Source organism: Scomber japonicus, chromosome 12, assembly GCF_027409825.1.
Source record: "Scomber japonicus isolate fScoJap1 chromosome 12, fScoJap1.pri, whole genome shotgun sequence".
Classification (NCBI taxonomy): Eukaryota; Metazoa; Chordata; class Actinopteri; order Scombriformes; family Scombridae; genus Scomber; species Scomber japonicus.
The window spans coordinates 21,183,301-21,198,627 of NC_070589.1; the positions used below are offsets into that span (position 1 = coordinate 21,183,301).

At 37.8% G+C, this 15,327-nt stretch overlaps 1 protein-coding gene across 1 annotated transcript in view; it reads left to right on the forward strand.

The window, feature by feature from the left end:
* The first annotated feature begins 3,975 nt into the window (after positions 1-3,975).
* The window catches only part of st18 (ST18 C2H2C-type zinc finger transcription factor), a 38,921-nt gene continuing 27,569 nt past the window's right edge, over positions 3,976-15,327 (forward strand). Inside the window, 2 exon segments of the mRNA XM_053329918.1 lie at positions 3,976-4,065; positions 5,033-5,207. Of these exon segments, the coding sequence (XP_053185893.1) occupies positions 3,976-4,065; positions 5,033-5,207 (265 nt within the window).

Sequence of the window (15,327 nt, forward strand, 5' to 3'; positions counted from 1 at the left end):
ATCCAGTAAACATTAAAATCTGTTGTCTTATTTTGGTAATCTGGCTGCTTACTGACAAGTAAATAATCAATACAAATAGTTCTGAAGTGTCTGAAAATAGACAGGCGATTTAAACTGTAACTAACAGCCATGCATTTTCCAGCTGCAGTGCAGTGTTGAGGAAATGACACCAGCTTTGATGGGTTGTATAGCTTTTGAGATGAGCCTCTTTATGCCGCTTGCAGTTCCATTATGGCTTTGTTCGAAAGCTTGTTTACCTGCTGATAACATACACTGGTGGATTCAGGAGCACCGATCCAAAATCTGCTGCCAAAGTCACTCAAGTCTCATTGTACTGCAGGAAGGGAAGAATGAAATGTTTATGCGGAGGGGAATGCAAATGCTAAATGTGAAATCAAACTATGGGACCAATAAGGGATCAGAATAACTTTGCCAGGTTTTATTTTTAGCCCAGTTGCAATGCTAGCTTTGTGGAACACTCTCCAGTTTAGCCTCTGTGCATCTGTGTGCTTAGGTTTGCTCAGAGGAGAAATGCTGTTCCAATTTGACAAAAATGTTAAAACTGTAGGGTTTTTTTTTTTTTTTTTTTTTTAGATGAGATGAGGGGAACATAATGTAATTCAATCATGTAGCATATTAGTTTAATTGAACTGAAATAACCTACCTGGTTCAAGATTAAAAAACCTGAATATGGTGCTGTTTGACTGTGATTATACTTCATATCAAATAACCAGCAGATCAAAAACTGTTCCTCAAATCCCATCGTTGTACATCACTTGAATATTTTTGGATTTCACTGTTAGAAAAGCTATGGTCTCAGGTCAAAGGAATAGCCCCTTGGTTTGCATATTAAAGAGGATTTGCTAGACCTCTGTTAGCCATGCGTCCCCATGCAGGCAGGTCTCCAGGGGGCCAGCAGGGCCCCACAGACGGGCAACTAGGGGGCCAGGTGACCCTGTCTCTGAGGTTAGCAGGAAACACTAAAGAGGGATGGGCAGGGAGCTGAGGAGCCACTGAGTGCGAGTGTGCAAGGCTGGTGATGGCAGCTGTCAATGGTTTGGAAGGAGAAGCAGACAGATTGTGCGTTCTGTTGGTGCAGCCAGTTCGCCACCTGGCAGGCTTTTCCTTGTTAGAACTTCTTGCTGTTTCTGTTCTCATCAGAGAAATGTTTTTCCTCTTATCCTCTGTGTTCAGGGGAAAGTTAAATTTGTCAAAATGTTTAAAGATGTTTAGTGAAATGCAATTGTTTAAAGTGTGCTCTGTGCAATGTAGAGAATTGATGTAGCTACTGTTTGTGATGAAATTAAGTGAAAAGGCTATTCTTATGAGTGTAACCCTTGATTTGGCTGATGAACAACATAATTAAAATGAATTAAATTTACTACATACAGGATTTAAGAATGCAGAGGATATGCCTTGTGGGAGAAAGGAGTGTTGACCTTTCGCTACATTATTTAGCTGTGTTCTTTGAAAATGAGAGTATGTTTTAAGGGGTAGGATTTGCTTATAAAAAATAATCTGTAACTTTAAAATCCCATCATAGCCATAAACACTGCTCCATGTTGTTCACTTGTTAAGAAAAATGCAAACGTAAACCATGAACAGCTTAAAAGTACATTTAAAAATCAAATTTGGCAGTCAGTCCTTGTTCCAACAGGATTAAAAAAAGTCTTTCATTTGATATAAATATATGCAAAGAGAGTGGTGTGGTGATCTGGGTGCCAGAGGTGGCGCTTTACTCTGGATATTCTGGCTTGGGCCTGTAAGGGACATAAATTAACATGAATTAACACATGCATGCAATAAGAAAATAATTAATTCAAGTTATCAGTCACCTCTTCCATTCCAGGAATCTGATTGACAAGATAAAGTAATGTGCAAACTGCTTTTCAAAGCTAACAGCCTGGAGCACCCCTCCTATTAGTTAGTCATTCCCTCAGTATCACACCCGGAATCTGTCATTTCACAATTTTCTCCTATAATGCATATGTGCCGCTCTCACCACTCCACTACAGCAACTGCCATCTAACAAGTTGACACAGAGAATGATACAATTCACGTCCAGTATTCAGTTCCATATACAGCAAGCATCTGAGGCAGACGGGTCAAGAATATGGTACATTCTGTTCTCTCTCAAAATTGCTTTTCTAGGACTCTGGAGACGCTAGATAAAGCTCCTATGATATCCTCCAAACACCTAAGATGAGTTTTTAGTATTTAAAACACCCAGTGGAAGTGGAAAGTTTTTATATTAATGAAAATATGTATTATCTTCCCTTTCTGAAGATTAATACCTTTCTTCTTTTCATTAATCTTATGGTGATTCTTGATAGTATAAATGAAGTTTTATTTAACCTTTATTAAGTTGAGATACTTTGTCTCTTGGGCAAAGTGGCAGTTAACACATAATCACATACTTTAAAAAAAATCTAGTCAAAACATTTACAACATTCATAGCACAGTTAGACCTGAGAGGCATGGAAGAGAAAGCTTGACTATTTAAACATGCTTCATCATACATGTTTTCCATATGATATTTGAAAGTGGCATGAATAAAGTTCATCTTGTAAATTATTCCCAACATAGGGTGCAGGGTATGAAAATACAGCATTGTCAGTAGAAATACTCAAATCGCACTGCTATAGCATATATGTGCAATATTGGGAAACCCTGGGTTTGTGTGTGTTTTTAATAAATACACTCAGACATTCTCAGAAAATACTAAAATGTTGCAATTTGAACAGATCAGTCAAACCATGTAAAGATTGGTCTATACTTGACATACAAGTTACTTTGGCACTCAGAAATAGATAACTAGATATGTTCCACTGCTAAAATATTCTTCATTATATACTTTTGAATATGACATTTAAATGCCTGATATAAAAACAGTGAGGTTTATCTTGTAAATTATTCCAAACCTGGGCTGCATGGTATGAAAATGCAGGGTCTCGATGCTATAACAAATATGTGCAATATTGGGAAATCCTGGGGTTGTGTGTTTTTTAATGAACCTAAATGTTGTAATGTAATGTAATGTAACAGAGACACCATGTCAAGTTTGTTAATCTTTTAACATGTTGTCTGTTGCTTAAGCTAACGTTGCCTGGTGTTAAAGTTGATTCCAGCAGGTTGTTTTATCTGAAAGACTTGACTTTTTTAATTTAAAGTTTGATTTTGGGCAACTGACTTTTTTCCTGTTTGTCAGTTTGTTTTTTAAACCAATTTAAAGCTGGTTTATTTACAGTAATACTTGAGTTGGCAAAGGTCAGCTCAAGTTAAAATGAGCTAGAAGTAAGCAGCTACTCAGAACGTTAGCTAGGTTGTAAAATGAGTAATAAAGTTTCAGTAAGTAAGATTTTCATTTAAGTAGGATAAAGAGTTAAATGTTGTGTTTTTAAAATAGTTTAGTGTGTTTTGGGTGACTACTTATGAATACTTGAGTGATTTTGATTGTTCCATTGTTTTGTTTGATATGTTTCATCATGATGGGGATATTTTACTCTCAAGAAGTAGTAGTAGTAGTTACTATTAAATTATGTTGTAGGCTAGTATTCTTTTGAGCAGTATTAGTTAGTCAAATGTGCCAGTGTGTTTATGAAGTATGACCAAAGAAGCTGAAGTAAAGCAAGTTGTAAACCAAAAAAAACACACTGGTCCAAATTGGGTTGAAAGAAAAAAAATATATCTCCAGAGGAAGATAGTGTGCACAAAAGTTGTTCTGTTGCCTGTGAGTGTGGTGTCAGTCGGTCCCAGTCCCTGTGGCCCTCACCGTGCACTGTCCAAGCCTGACGGGAAACTGACTGCAGCTCAGGACATGGCCTCGTTTGTTCACGGTCCCCCCTCTCTGAAAAGAGTTATGCTGTCTGTTTTGAATGGACAGCGTTTTTCTTTGTGTGCTCGATCAAAACAGAGGGCAAAGTTAGTCAGCAAGTTGCATAGCTTCTGCATTCTGATTCTTCAAGCCTCTTTTGTATGAAGTTTAGCACAATGTTTTACTCTGTATTTGACCTGAATGGCATGCTGGAGGTAGGAACATTTTTACCAACTACAAAATAGAAAGAGGTAGATTGTAATTTTGCCATAAGATATTACTCATTCATGTTTTTACTGTAGAACTAAACAACTAAAATGGTCATATGGGGTTAAAAACTCAGCTATAATACACAAAATGACAGAGTGCAGTGTTGCTGAAATATTTATATGCTTTTATCTGATCTATTTCCTAACCACAAGGTATTTGCCTGTGAATCCCTGGCACTTTTGATATTACCTGAAGGCAAATGGTATATAGATTTATACAAGTTATTTACAACAACAGCCAAGCCATTCCTCTGGAAACTAGGCTGCAGATCAAAGGATTGTTTTGATCTCTACTTAGCATATTTGTTTAACCTAGCCAGTGATTCTGAAAAGTGCACAAGCTTTTCGGTGATATGCAGAGCACCCTTTATCCGTCTTTTTCTTCTGTTAGCTCTGGATTTAAGTACTTTCTGTATTTAGGAGACAACTGGATTTGCCAGCTTTTGAAATTTAGTTGCCCACTGCTAGCAGTCTTGGCACTCAGAAATAGATAACTAGGTATGTTCCACTGCTAATCCTGATCGGCCTTGTAATAGTATTTGCGGACTGTACAGCACTCAATTAGGGCATAATGTGCTATTTTTATTTCCTTTAAGTTGGATTAAATGTGAAAACATGTTTGTTTTTTTTCAGTTTCCATCTACTGTTTACTGTGTGGGTACTTTGCAAAGTATTGTTTTATACTGTTTCAATCACTGCCGTTCTCTCCACACAGGACTGCAAAATGTCAGGAGAAAAACAATGTCCAAGCACTCTCTAAAAAAGATGCCAGGGCAATCAGGAAATTTTCTGGAATGCTTAAGAGAATGCATATGCACACAATGCCCTAATTCTCTCTTACTTTGGGTTTGGGAAAGATGAGCCCAGGTTTATTGAGAGCCAAAAAAGGGGGCAGATGGCTCACAAGAGGGATAAACCTGGGAAGTCATGCTGTAAATGTGTTTTACAGAAAACAATGAAAGGAGCGGACAAAGCGATTGTGGCAAAGTCCTTTGGAAAATGGAAAAGCAGCTCTCTAAGGTCCAGGACCATGGAGAAGCCGGATGAGCCGTCCGAGGAGAGTAAGGAGGAGAACCTATCCAACTGCACCTGTGAAGCCCCCCCACTCGGCAAGATACCAGTTGGTAAAAGTACCTTATTTTCTTATTTCAAGTTCATTCATACTGCTGCGGCTTTTAGCTTATTTTTCTTGTGGCAATTTTAATTATTACTATGGTGACTTGTTTTTTTTCTCGTTTGACTCTGTGGCCTGCCATATCCGGTGAACAAACAAACCACATTGTTGGGCAGGAGAATTCCTTTTGAGGGAAAGTGTGTCTCCGATGATATGATGTTGCCAGAAAAAGACAAAGCAAAAAATAGCAAACACAAAAACAGTCACAGGTGCATGGGAAAAAGAGAGAACCGAGTGAATGGTCACTGCGGTCCCCAGGAGGTCTTTCAGTGTTAGCCAGTGCGGTGGGTGGACTTCTGACAAGGACGTTGGTTAGCAGCCAGGTGGAGTGTGTAACTGAGAATGCTCCTGTTTATTCTTTTCAGATGCTAATGTGGCTCCTATGTGACTTTAATGCGGCAAAACTTTTTCTTGGACTTTAACATTTTTATTGTTTCAATTGCTGTTCTTGTATCACAGTAGCGGGATGATTCAAAGGCTTCACACTCTCTTATATGAGTTTGGGACTGTGCCAGGGATAGAAATATATATTAACCATGCTGTATGTAAGGAAACATTTAGACCGGTGGAATATTTTCAGTGCAAACAGGTACAAATATGTGTATCTGTCATTAACAAGACAGTAAAAAAATTAAATAGTCTTAAGTATGATTATGAGACATGTTGTCTACAATTACAAATTATAATGTTTTTCTGGATGGCCAGAGGAGCCAGTTTTATTGGTTCAGTGACAGTAACAAAAAAAAGGCTTTCAATCTACCATTTGTGTGTCTATTTCATGCAGCACTTATCTTATTTGCAGCTTACTATGTTCCATATATTCTATTTTTAATGTACTGACATTGGGTTTTAGACAATCTGAAATTAAAGACTAAATGAGGGCCCAGTTTGGAACAAATGCACCCCTATGTGGACAAAGTAAGAACAGTGGGGTATTTGGATGAAAAAAACAGGCCATACAGTCCTTGCCATGCCTTTGTCTCTCTTTACTGCTATGTTATGTAACTTGTTAGTATAACAGGTTATCAACATTGCAGTAAACATATTCTTAAATATATCTTAAGCTTTCATTAGTGGTTCATGAGCCAGCCTAATGTCTAATTCAGTAGCACAAAAGAGCGATATGGCCTCACACTGTGGGTCTTTCCATACCTTGTAATGTACAATCTGTAAATAGCTTCAAAGGCTTTGCATCTGCCATCTGCACTTCTAGGAACTCTTCTGCATAACCATTAAAACAAGCTGTCTCAGAGGACATCATTCGTATTTCAGCCTCAACCCTGAATTACTGTGTGTTCATTATAATTATAAGGGAGGAGTGTTGCCAGGCTAGCCTGCAGAATGCCAGGTGCACACTTCCATAATCTACCATTTTAAACAACTCAGAGCATTAACAACAGTATCTACATGCTATTCAGCCATTAGTTCACTTTGGCTTTCATGCTCAAACTCGCATCAGTCATCCAAACATTTTGTATGCTGCAACAGACATACAGGAAGAAGAAGTGCAATACTTTGTAGTGTTCCATTTTCCTAAGCCTGCTTAGGTTATGTGACTGAGCCATGCCGCTGTGTGAAATTTTATCCCGATACTGGCACTGTATCCTTGTGAGGGAGTCTTGTAAAATAGGTTTACTTAGCGCCTTTGCTGGCATTTTCCGAAGATAGCAAATGCACAAACACTGTCCATGATCGGATTAACTGTTCAACAAAATGATGTAACTCTTTGTCTTTCTTGTGTGGCATAGGTTTCTCTGCTTAAGTTTAGTGGTCAGCCAGAAGAGAATAGCAACATTTGAAATCCAGTCATATCATTATAATCCATATATTAAAACTATAATAGATGACAGCCTCGGTTAATCATCCTCGTCCTATACATGTGAGATGTGACTGCCCAGAGTGAATTATTCATCCTGCCCTAAACTGCACAAACACAATTCTTCATAAACACAAGTCCTAATTTGTAAGGCATTTCATTTTGAACTTTGCCTGATGTTCCTCTCCGGTGTTGAGGCACAGGATTCAAATTGCATGTGATAAGTGTGAAAGATTTTTAAGCATCCATATACAGTATAAAGTACGCTATGCCAAGTACACAGAGAACATGAATTTGCACCTGAGGACATATAGCTATACATTCGATGTCACAAGGTGTGTCAAGACAAAATGTTAATTACACAATTTATGACAGAAATCAGTTGAAATATCTCCATGGATCTTGCTTATTTACATTTTAATTACTACTATTACTTATTCTTATTTTTTGGATGTGACCATAGCAAGCCCAATTCCTCCCCTACACTAGAAAGAAGCAAAATGACTGTTTTCCACTGGAGGTTTAGATGCTTGTTTATCACTTTTAAATACCATCATCTTTGCTGAAATCCCCTCTCAAAAGAACCTTTCACTTGCTGGAATAAATTCAAATTAAAATTTAAATCCCTCTTTGCATTTCTTCAGCCTTTTTTAAAATAGCTGCCTCCTTTTAGAAAGCTGTTTATGTAGTGATCTGCTCATAATCCAGTTTGTTTCTCAACAGCGAAAAACACAGAAATCGTATTATCACTATCTTGGAGAGATGATGCGAGAAATCAGGAAGTATAAATGTCTGGATCTGTAGAAGTTTTCAAAGTTATGAAGCTGAGGAATGTGGCAAAAGCCTTTCAATAAAGTAGTCTGAACACTGCAATTTGACTTGCAAATACACAGAAATATAAGGTACATTGTGCTGTGAGAACTCAACATTTCAACAACCTTTTGCAAAGCTAATGTAGGGATTCATCATTCAACAAATACATCGCATTATTGTGTTTTTCAGACGTGTAGACAGTATTTCTCATATACTGTAGATAGGTGGCTCATCATAAATGTTGATGTGTGTGACATACAACGATTGAAGTGAAAATTGGAAGATTAACCCTTGGCAATGTAGCTGACAAGTCATGCAGATCTCTGTAAACAGCTCTTTCTAATCTTAGGAGGTGCTCACCTTCCAATACAGCAAGAAAAACAATATCTAATCAGAAATGTAACAAATATAAACAGAAACAGCAGCCATTTACATGCAATGCCTTTTGATAACAATCCATTTCAGATGTAAAATGACGCAGAAGAGGCCATAGGGAAATTTAATTTGCTCAAGCTAGATTGGATTTATTGTTTGGAAACAAATTATAATTGTGTCTCCAGAAAGTTAACCAAGATCTAAACAAAAGGAAATCAATGACCCACCCCCATTAATCACTCAAAGCCAGCTACTTGTGCTGAAGAAACTTACTTCATAATCAATTTCTTTGTTTTGCTGAAAGGGCATTTGCATTTTAGTTCATGTCAGCAAGCTTCCTGTATCTGGCGCAATCAAAAATTGCAAGCCATCCACATTAATGGAGTTTTTTTTTCTTTTTATTCAAGTGCATATCTCTGAATACTCAAGATGATTTTAGCTTATTATGCAGACTGCCCTACAAATATTTTAAAGACAGAAAAAAAAAAAGATTACCATAGAGTGGCAGACTTAACTTTTTTAAATACATCTCTTGCTTCCAGTGTCATTTTGCCGCCTTGCTACAGGCTATATCATCTAAAACATTTTTCTTTTAGTCTTAACAACTAGCGATCACCAGCCAATAACTACTCCTTAAGCAATTGAGTACCCACGGGACTTCCGAGACCAGACAGAAATGCCTCCTGTTAGTTGTGTCTAGACATACTATTACGGCCACCAAGGTCATTATCAAAGCACGCATTATACACACCTGTTACCATTGTTTAGATGCTCGTTTTTGGCTGAACATCCAAGCCCCTATCTGGCCATTTATAGGCGTGTCTGGTTCATTGTCTGCCTGCCTGAGTAGAAAAGATGGGCAGAGTCCCCCAGAGACGCCCAGATCTGGACCTAACCTCTCAATGACACAACACAATGAGTTCATGGCCTATGAACTACAAAAGCCACACATCGACTGACCAGTCAGGCATTGATTTCTGAAATGTAAGCAATCAGATGCCCATCATTACTGATAAAGTGAATAAATTAGACCTGCAGTTATATATTGATTGACATTTTTTCTGGATCCACGTGGTTTTAGGAATTAATCCATGTTCACAACACACAATTGGAATTTTTATGTCACCTATACTTATTATAAAACTGGATCTTTAGCCCTTTTATTAGCTTATGAGGACTACCTGAATGTGTTTACCCTGCGAGAGGAGGATTCAGTGAGTTTGGACAACAAACTCAAATATAACCAGGGCCTTAGTTACAAAGGCGGCAGTTCAAGGCAGAGATAGAAAACATCCTATATTTGTCCATAAAACATTTGAAATGTTATTGAAGTGTCTTCAAAGGACACTGAATAAACATATTGTAAGGTTGCCCACAGTCACACACAAATCACCCCAAAGGGGATTGCTGGGAAGTAATCTAATCATTTCTTTTAACTGAGACACAGTGACATGCAGTGTAGATAATGATCCCCATGAAAAATGTACTGTATTTTCAAAAGAATATTCCCTGTCTGCTGACATTAACATAAAGATAGTTCTACATCCTGGAGCCATATCAACAACATGCACTTATGTTTGGTTCCTCATATTTGCATATGCAAATACATTTTTTAAAATTTAATTCAGTCCTTTTATGTGACTTTCTGTGATGAACAAGCAGCATCAAGTGGTTGAACAATGAGGGTTCAGTACCACCAAGGAGATGCATTTGTGTCATTTTAGACCAAGCTTAAAGCATTATAGCTGAAATTAACCACAGTTTAATATAGATTTTTACACGTCTATCATATTCTATGGCACAGTGTGAATATGTATTGTTGTTTGGGTGTACAGGCTGCCATGTGAAATTAGTCGCGTTGCTTTGTTGAAATTACGGGGTGCGGTGTTGAGTGAGGGGGTTTGTTGAAGTTATACTGCTGACATTTTGATCCTGCAGTGCATTAGAAGAATTCAGTTAAACATATTTGTGTAGGTTTCACAGGAGGAAGGTATAGTGCTCAAAACAACAGGGTGCTGTGACACTTCACTTTGCTTACATAATTTGCAGCAGAATGCAAAAAGCTTTTAGACACAGATGTGACCCATTGTAATACCTTTCTAAATGCAATCAAACACTTTCTACAAATATGAGCAGGACTTTTTAAATGTGAACCCTTGTTTGACATGTAATTTTGTCCAACCCACTCCTCTTTCATTTCTCCATCAGCTCTCGCCAGTTATGCCCACATTTTCAGTTGATGAAAGCTTGACAAAACACTAGTTTATGTTTTATGCTGGCTCTGAATGAGGTTGTGTTTTTTTACAGATTTGAACAGATGTTAGGGCCAAAAGAAAATGTTGCATTTTGTAATGGCAGTGTTGCATAGTCCTAAATATGTTGCTCTCTCACAATTTGTCACAAGATTGCTTTACATGAGCTGATTCTTTTTGTGAATCCGTCTTTCAAGCAATAGTCATGTCTAGTTCAGAACATGAAATAATCCTCCCTACAACAAGCTTGCTGTGTCCTCGCAGCGAGATTGTCTGCATCAGCAAACAAAGAAGGAACATGTTATTTGATAAGATGCTTAGATAGATGATTCTTTACTTTCATATGTTTGTGCGATTATCAGACGACAATGGTGAAAGAGGGGAAAACGGAGCAGGTCTACCCTCTTTGTATGTCTTTTTCACAGTGTACCATGAATTGGCTCTTGAAGACTGTTAGAAATTAGACTTTCAAATGAGGCATTAAACAAGGTGATGATCAACTGCCAAACCTTAAGTAATGATATTCTCCATCCTCAAGTCTCCAGCCTTGCATAACCAAATGCACAAATCACAGAAAAGAAGAACTGAAAATACATTATTATTACATATTGTGTTCACACGTCAGTCCCTGGGGATTGGGGGGGACATCACCGAGAGATAAGCATGTTTGGGTGGCCCCTACCATCAGCTGGGGAAGGGTTACGCTTGAATCTTGAGGGGGGGCCCCCTCATGGGTATCACTTATTTTAAATCCTGAGCCACACCATCCCACCCCCCTCTTTTGCCCCTCTCGCCCCAGGCTCCACCCAGAAGTGTGGTTGCCTTTGTCATTGTAATCTGGCCCTGTTTGCTAAACGCTTCCACTGTTTACTCTCTGCTATGGGGGCTTGTATGAACAGGAGTCAGCAGGACGCAGGGTGACATCACTTTGGCTGGGGGGTGTTTGAAAAGCTGCATTTGTGATTTCTCGGGGCCCCTTTCTTCTTTTATTCTTCCCTGTCTCTATCCAGGCCTGTCGAACGCATGAGCTAACTCAGGAGGCTAACATGGCCTACAGGGAGGAATTACACCTAATTACTTGAATAACTGCTAGGCAGCAGCCTTCCGTAGTCACCAAAAATCATTTCCAGGTCTCTGCCTTTTACTGATAGCTAGACTTCTTGTGACAGAAAAACGTTGGATAAAGCTTTTACATTCAAATGGTCCAGGAGAAATGAAACAGACTGACAGGTACAAACATTAAAAGGGGGGAAATCAAATTAACAGACAAGGATTTCATATCATCTATTTTTGTTGTTGCCGTAGCGATAAAGTCGCAGACATTGAAACTGGTCTGTTGAGCCATTGTTATCATCCCTGGCCATCTGCTGCTGAGGAGTGACATTCCCTCTCATTTGCATGATGAGTGATGTATGAGGAGGTTGGGGGGGCATATGCCCTGGTCTTATGACAAAGCAAGTGAAAGTTTAAAAAAAACAGCACACAGAATAAGGATCGATAGAGGAATAGGGCTGGTTGAAATAGTTAAAAAAGGAATAAATCACCTGTGAGTGTGTGTGTGTGTGTGTGTGCACAAGTGTGTGTTTGCATGCATGTATGTTGCAGCTCCTCAAAGCGCACACGAATCTGTGGTGTCTGTGCGAGTGTACACGCGCATGAGTAGAGGCTAGTGCGCGCATCTGCCTTCTTGTGTGCCTGTTTGTGTGTTTTGATGTGGGAGTAGAGCGAGGAGGGGGGTTGGTGGCTGTTGATGTGCAAATGTGCATCATGTTGAAGGGCTGTGAATGGGGAGGTGTGACGTAAAAAGGGACCCGAACGCAGGTGCTTATCTCGAGGCTGTCAAAGGCACAGTATGTCATATTCCTGGGGACTACCTTTCAAAGCCACAGCACCAGCTCAGCTATCAAGAGACTGGGAGAAAATCAAACTTTTTGGATCACAGCACTAGGTTGGTGTCAAAGTTCTTTTTATTTAATATACTGTCAGTTTGGTCAGCATTTATCATCAGTGATGCTCTGTATCGCATATGTGAACGACAAGCCTTTTAGCTCATGCTGTTAGATGCTGTCATCTGAAATCTGAAACAGGAGCTGAAATGTACAAGTGTTAGAAACTTATCTAGATTTACACATAGATGTATTCAACTGCTAAACTTATATTCTGTGGATTTCACATCATTATGGGAAATAGAATTATGCTGTGTCAGGGCGTTTTTAGAAAATATTCCACTGATAATGATGAACATTGTTTGCTAGATATAAATCAGTGTTGTTAAAATCTTTACTGGAAAGCGAGCACAGCTTCTGTCCAGGTTTCAGTTTGAGAGGAGATTAAACGGCTCAAACTGTTTTTTGAGAGGCATGACCTATTTTTGATCATCCAGATAGCATAAGATACTGTCTACCTAGATTAAATTCACAGCATTTGTGTGGAGTATAAGCTTGTCTTAGAAGAACACATGTTCGTATTGTGTGCAGAGACAAAGCATTGTCAGGTTGCCTGTGGCTTTGACAGTGACAGCTGTACATACAAGACCACTGAGCCTAATGCACTTAAACATTGACTCCGTGTTCCAATAACATATTTGAACAGTCAGTGAAGTATTTTATTGCATCCTGTTTTGGCTTTCTGTAATTTGCATGGTAGTCTGGTAAAGTTTGAAAACTATACGCTAATGTTGAATGTAGTGTGACAGTAAAACTGTCTACAAATCAGAATTTGTGTTATACAAATATATACAAATTTAGCAGGGCCAAGGCATTACAGTCTTTTTGGAAATGTTATAATTATTTGCATTGTAACCGTGGTAAAGTTTGAAAACTATATGCTAATGCTGCATGTAGTATGATAGTAACATTGTCTACAAGTAAACTTTTGTTTTATATGTGGTTAAGCCTTAGCTTTCAACATATACTGAGGGGCCAAGGCACTCGACAGTCTCCAGAGCAACTATTGATTTAGGAGGACGTATGCTGGTTAGAAAAGTTCATCATTTACTAGTAACTTGTGGCACACTAACAGCTCAGAATCTGCTCGAATGACTCATGATCATTATTAAACTAAACTGAGGTTTCTTCTTTTTTGTTTTTCAAATGAGGTCAGATTTAGGATAGTGGTTGAACTTATATTCCTCTTGATATTATGACACCTGCAATGTAGATTTTATTCTTTGGCTTTTTGATTCTGTGAACTGAAATGGAAAATAAACAATACAGGTTAGCGTCTAAAATATTTCTGTATGTGTTATATCTGTCATTTATGTCAAATGTCTGCTTTACAGAAGCATTATAATCAGTGAATTGGGTATTAAGTCATTTTTAAATATGGAGAATTTCAGTGAAAAACTTCACTAGTGGAATAAATTGAAATGCAAGTTGTCATTCTGCTTGTTAGCCACAAAAGACACAAGATTAAACAGCTTTGTATAACAGTGAAGCCACTGAAAAGTTTGGTAAATTATTTAGAGGTTATAACATATGAAGACAGGAAAGACAGGAGAAGTTAATGAGATTATAAAGTTACACCTCTACCTTGTTTTTATCACAAAAGCAGCACAAGCAATGGCAGGGCTGTGTGGTAAAACAGTGATAAGTAAGAGGCATTATTCCTCTCTGTCCCCCACCCTCCTCTTCAAAGCACAGGGATGTTAGTTGCTACACAACACATTAATGTAACCTCTGTTCGCCTCCAGAACTGTCCATGGTAGCTGCTGTCCAACAGTGATGACCAAAACTAGCTTCATAAACTTAGTCAAATAGTTCTAATACACGCTAAACTTGTCTGATGGAGAAAAAAAGGTTTTATCTAGCAAAGCAATACAGATAAAGTTATTCATAATTAAGGATCTTCTGATTTCTAATAGCTCGTACTAATTCTACATTAAACGTAGATGAAAGTTGCCGTCGGGTACACACAATGTAAACGCCAAAATCGCATGAAAAACCCCAGCCTGCATGTCAGTCTAGCACACATTGTGTTACCTGTTTTCCCCCTAAACTTCAGTTAGTTAATCCAGGGAAATGAATTATGTGGATTTAATTCAACAAGGTCTCAGAAATGATCCATCTGCTGTTGAGCAGCTGGTGAAAGGATAAATGTAATTAATTACTTAACTTTTGAACAGTATTCCAGAAAAACAGTACTGCTTGTGTGTCCTTCTGGAAAAAAAATGTCAAGCAACAGTGTGAATAATTCCTTTCAAATTTCATTTTTTCTTCTATTAGTATTCAAAACCATTTAAATAGTTCATGCAGCCTATAAAATAGTTTAAATTGGTCTTGTGTAAATGTATAATCTATGTAGTGTCAGGAATTTGTTTCAGTATCTATATGTTACTTTGAAATAATATTAGTTTTGGCACATACATTTGAATTGAATTTTGTAATAGAAATAAGTTATAATTCCAGATACCAGTAATCATCATTATATTAAATAAACAGGCTTTAAATGTATTTTAATTTTTCTGGATATTCTTTTATGATTGGAATGATTCTATTGAAACTGATTCTGGGCAAAAAATAAAACCATGGTATTTTATGATGATTATACATGTGTTTCTTTAAATCCTAATAGTGTCATGTACAATGTCATTTTTTCTGGCTTGTTACTGCTATACAGCAAAATGATCTAAAAATGTTAACAAGGTTGAATCAGATGGGATTTTACTAAAAAAGATAATAAAGCACAACAGAAAAGCCCATTTAGTGAATAGTTATATTTGCTTGACAGGGCAAGACTATGAAATGTTCCCAATTAATATTACATGGGATTTTTTTCCGCCTTTCTTTTTTCTAAATATATTTCAGAATTTACCT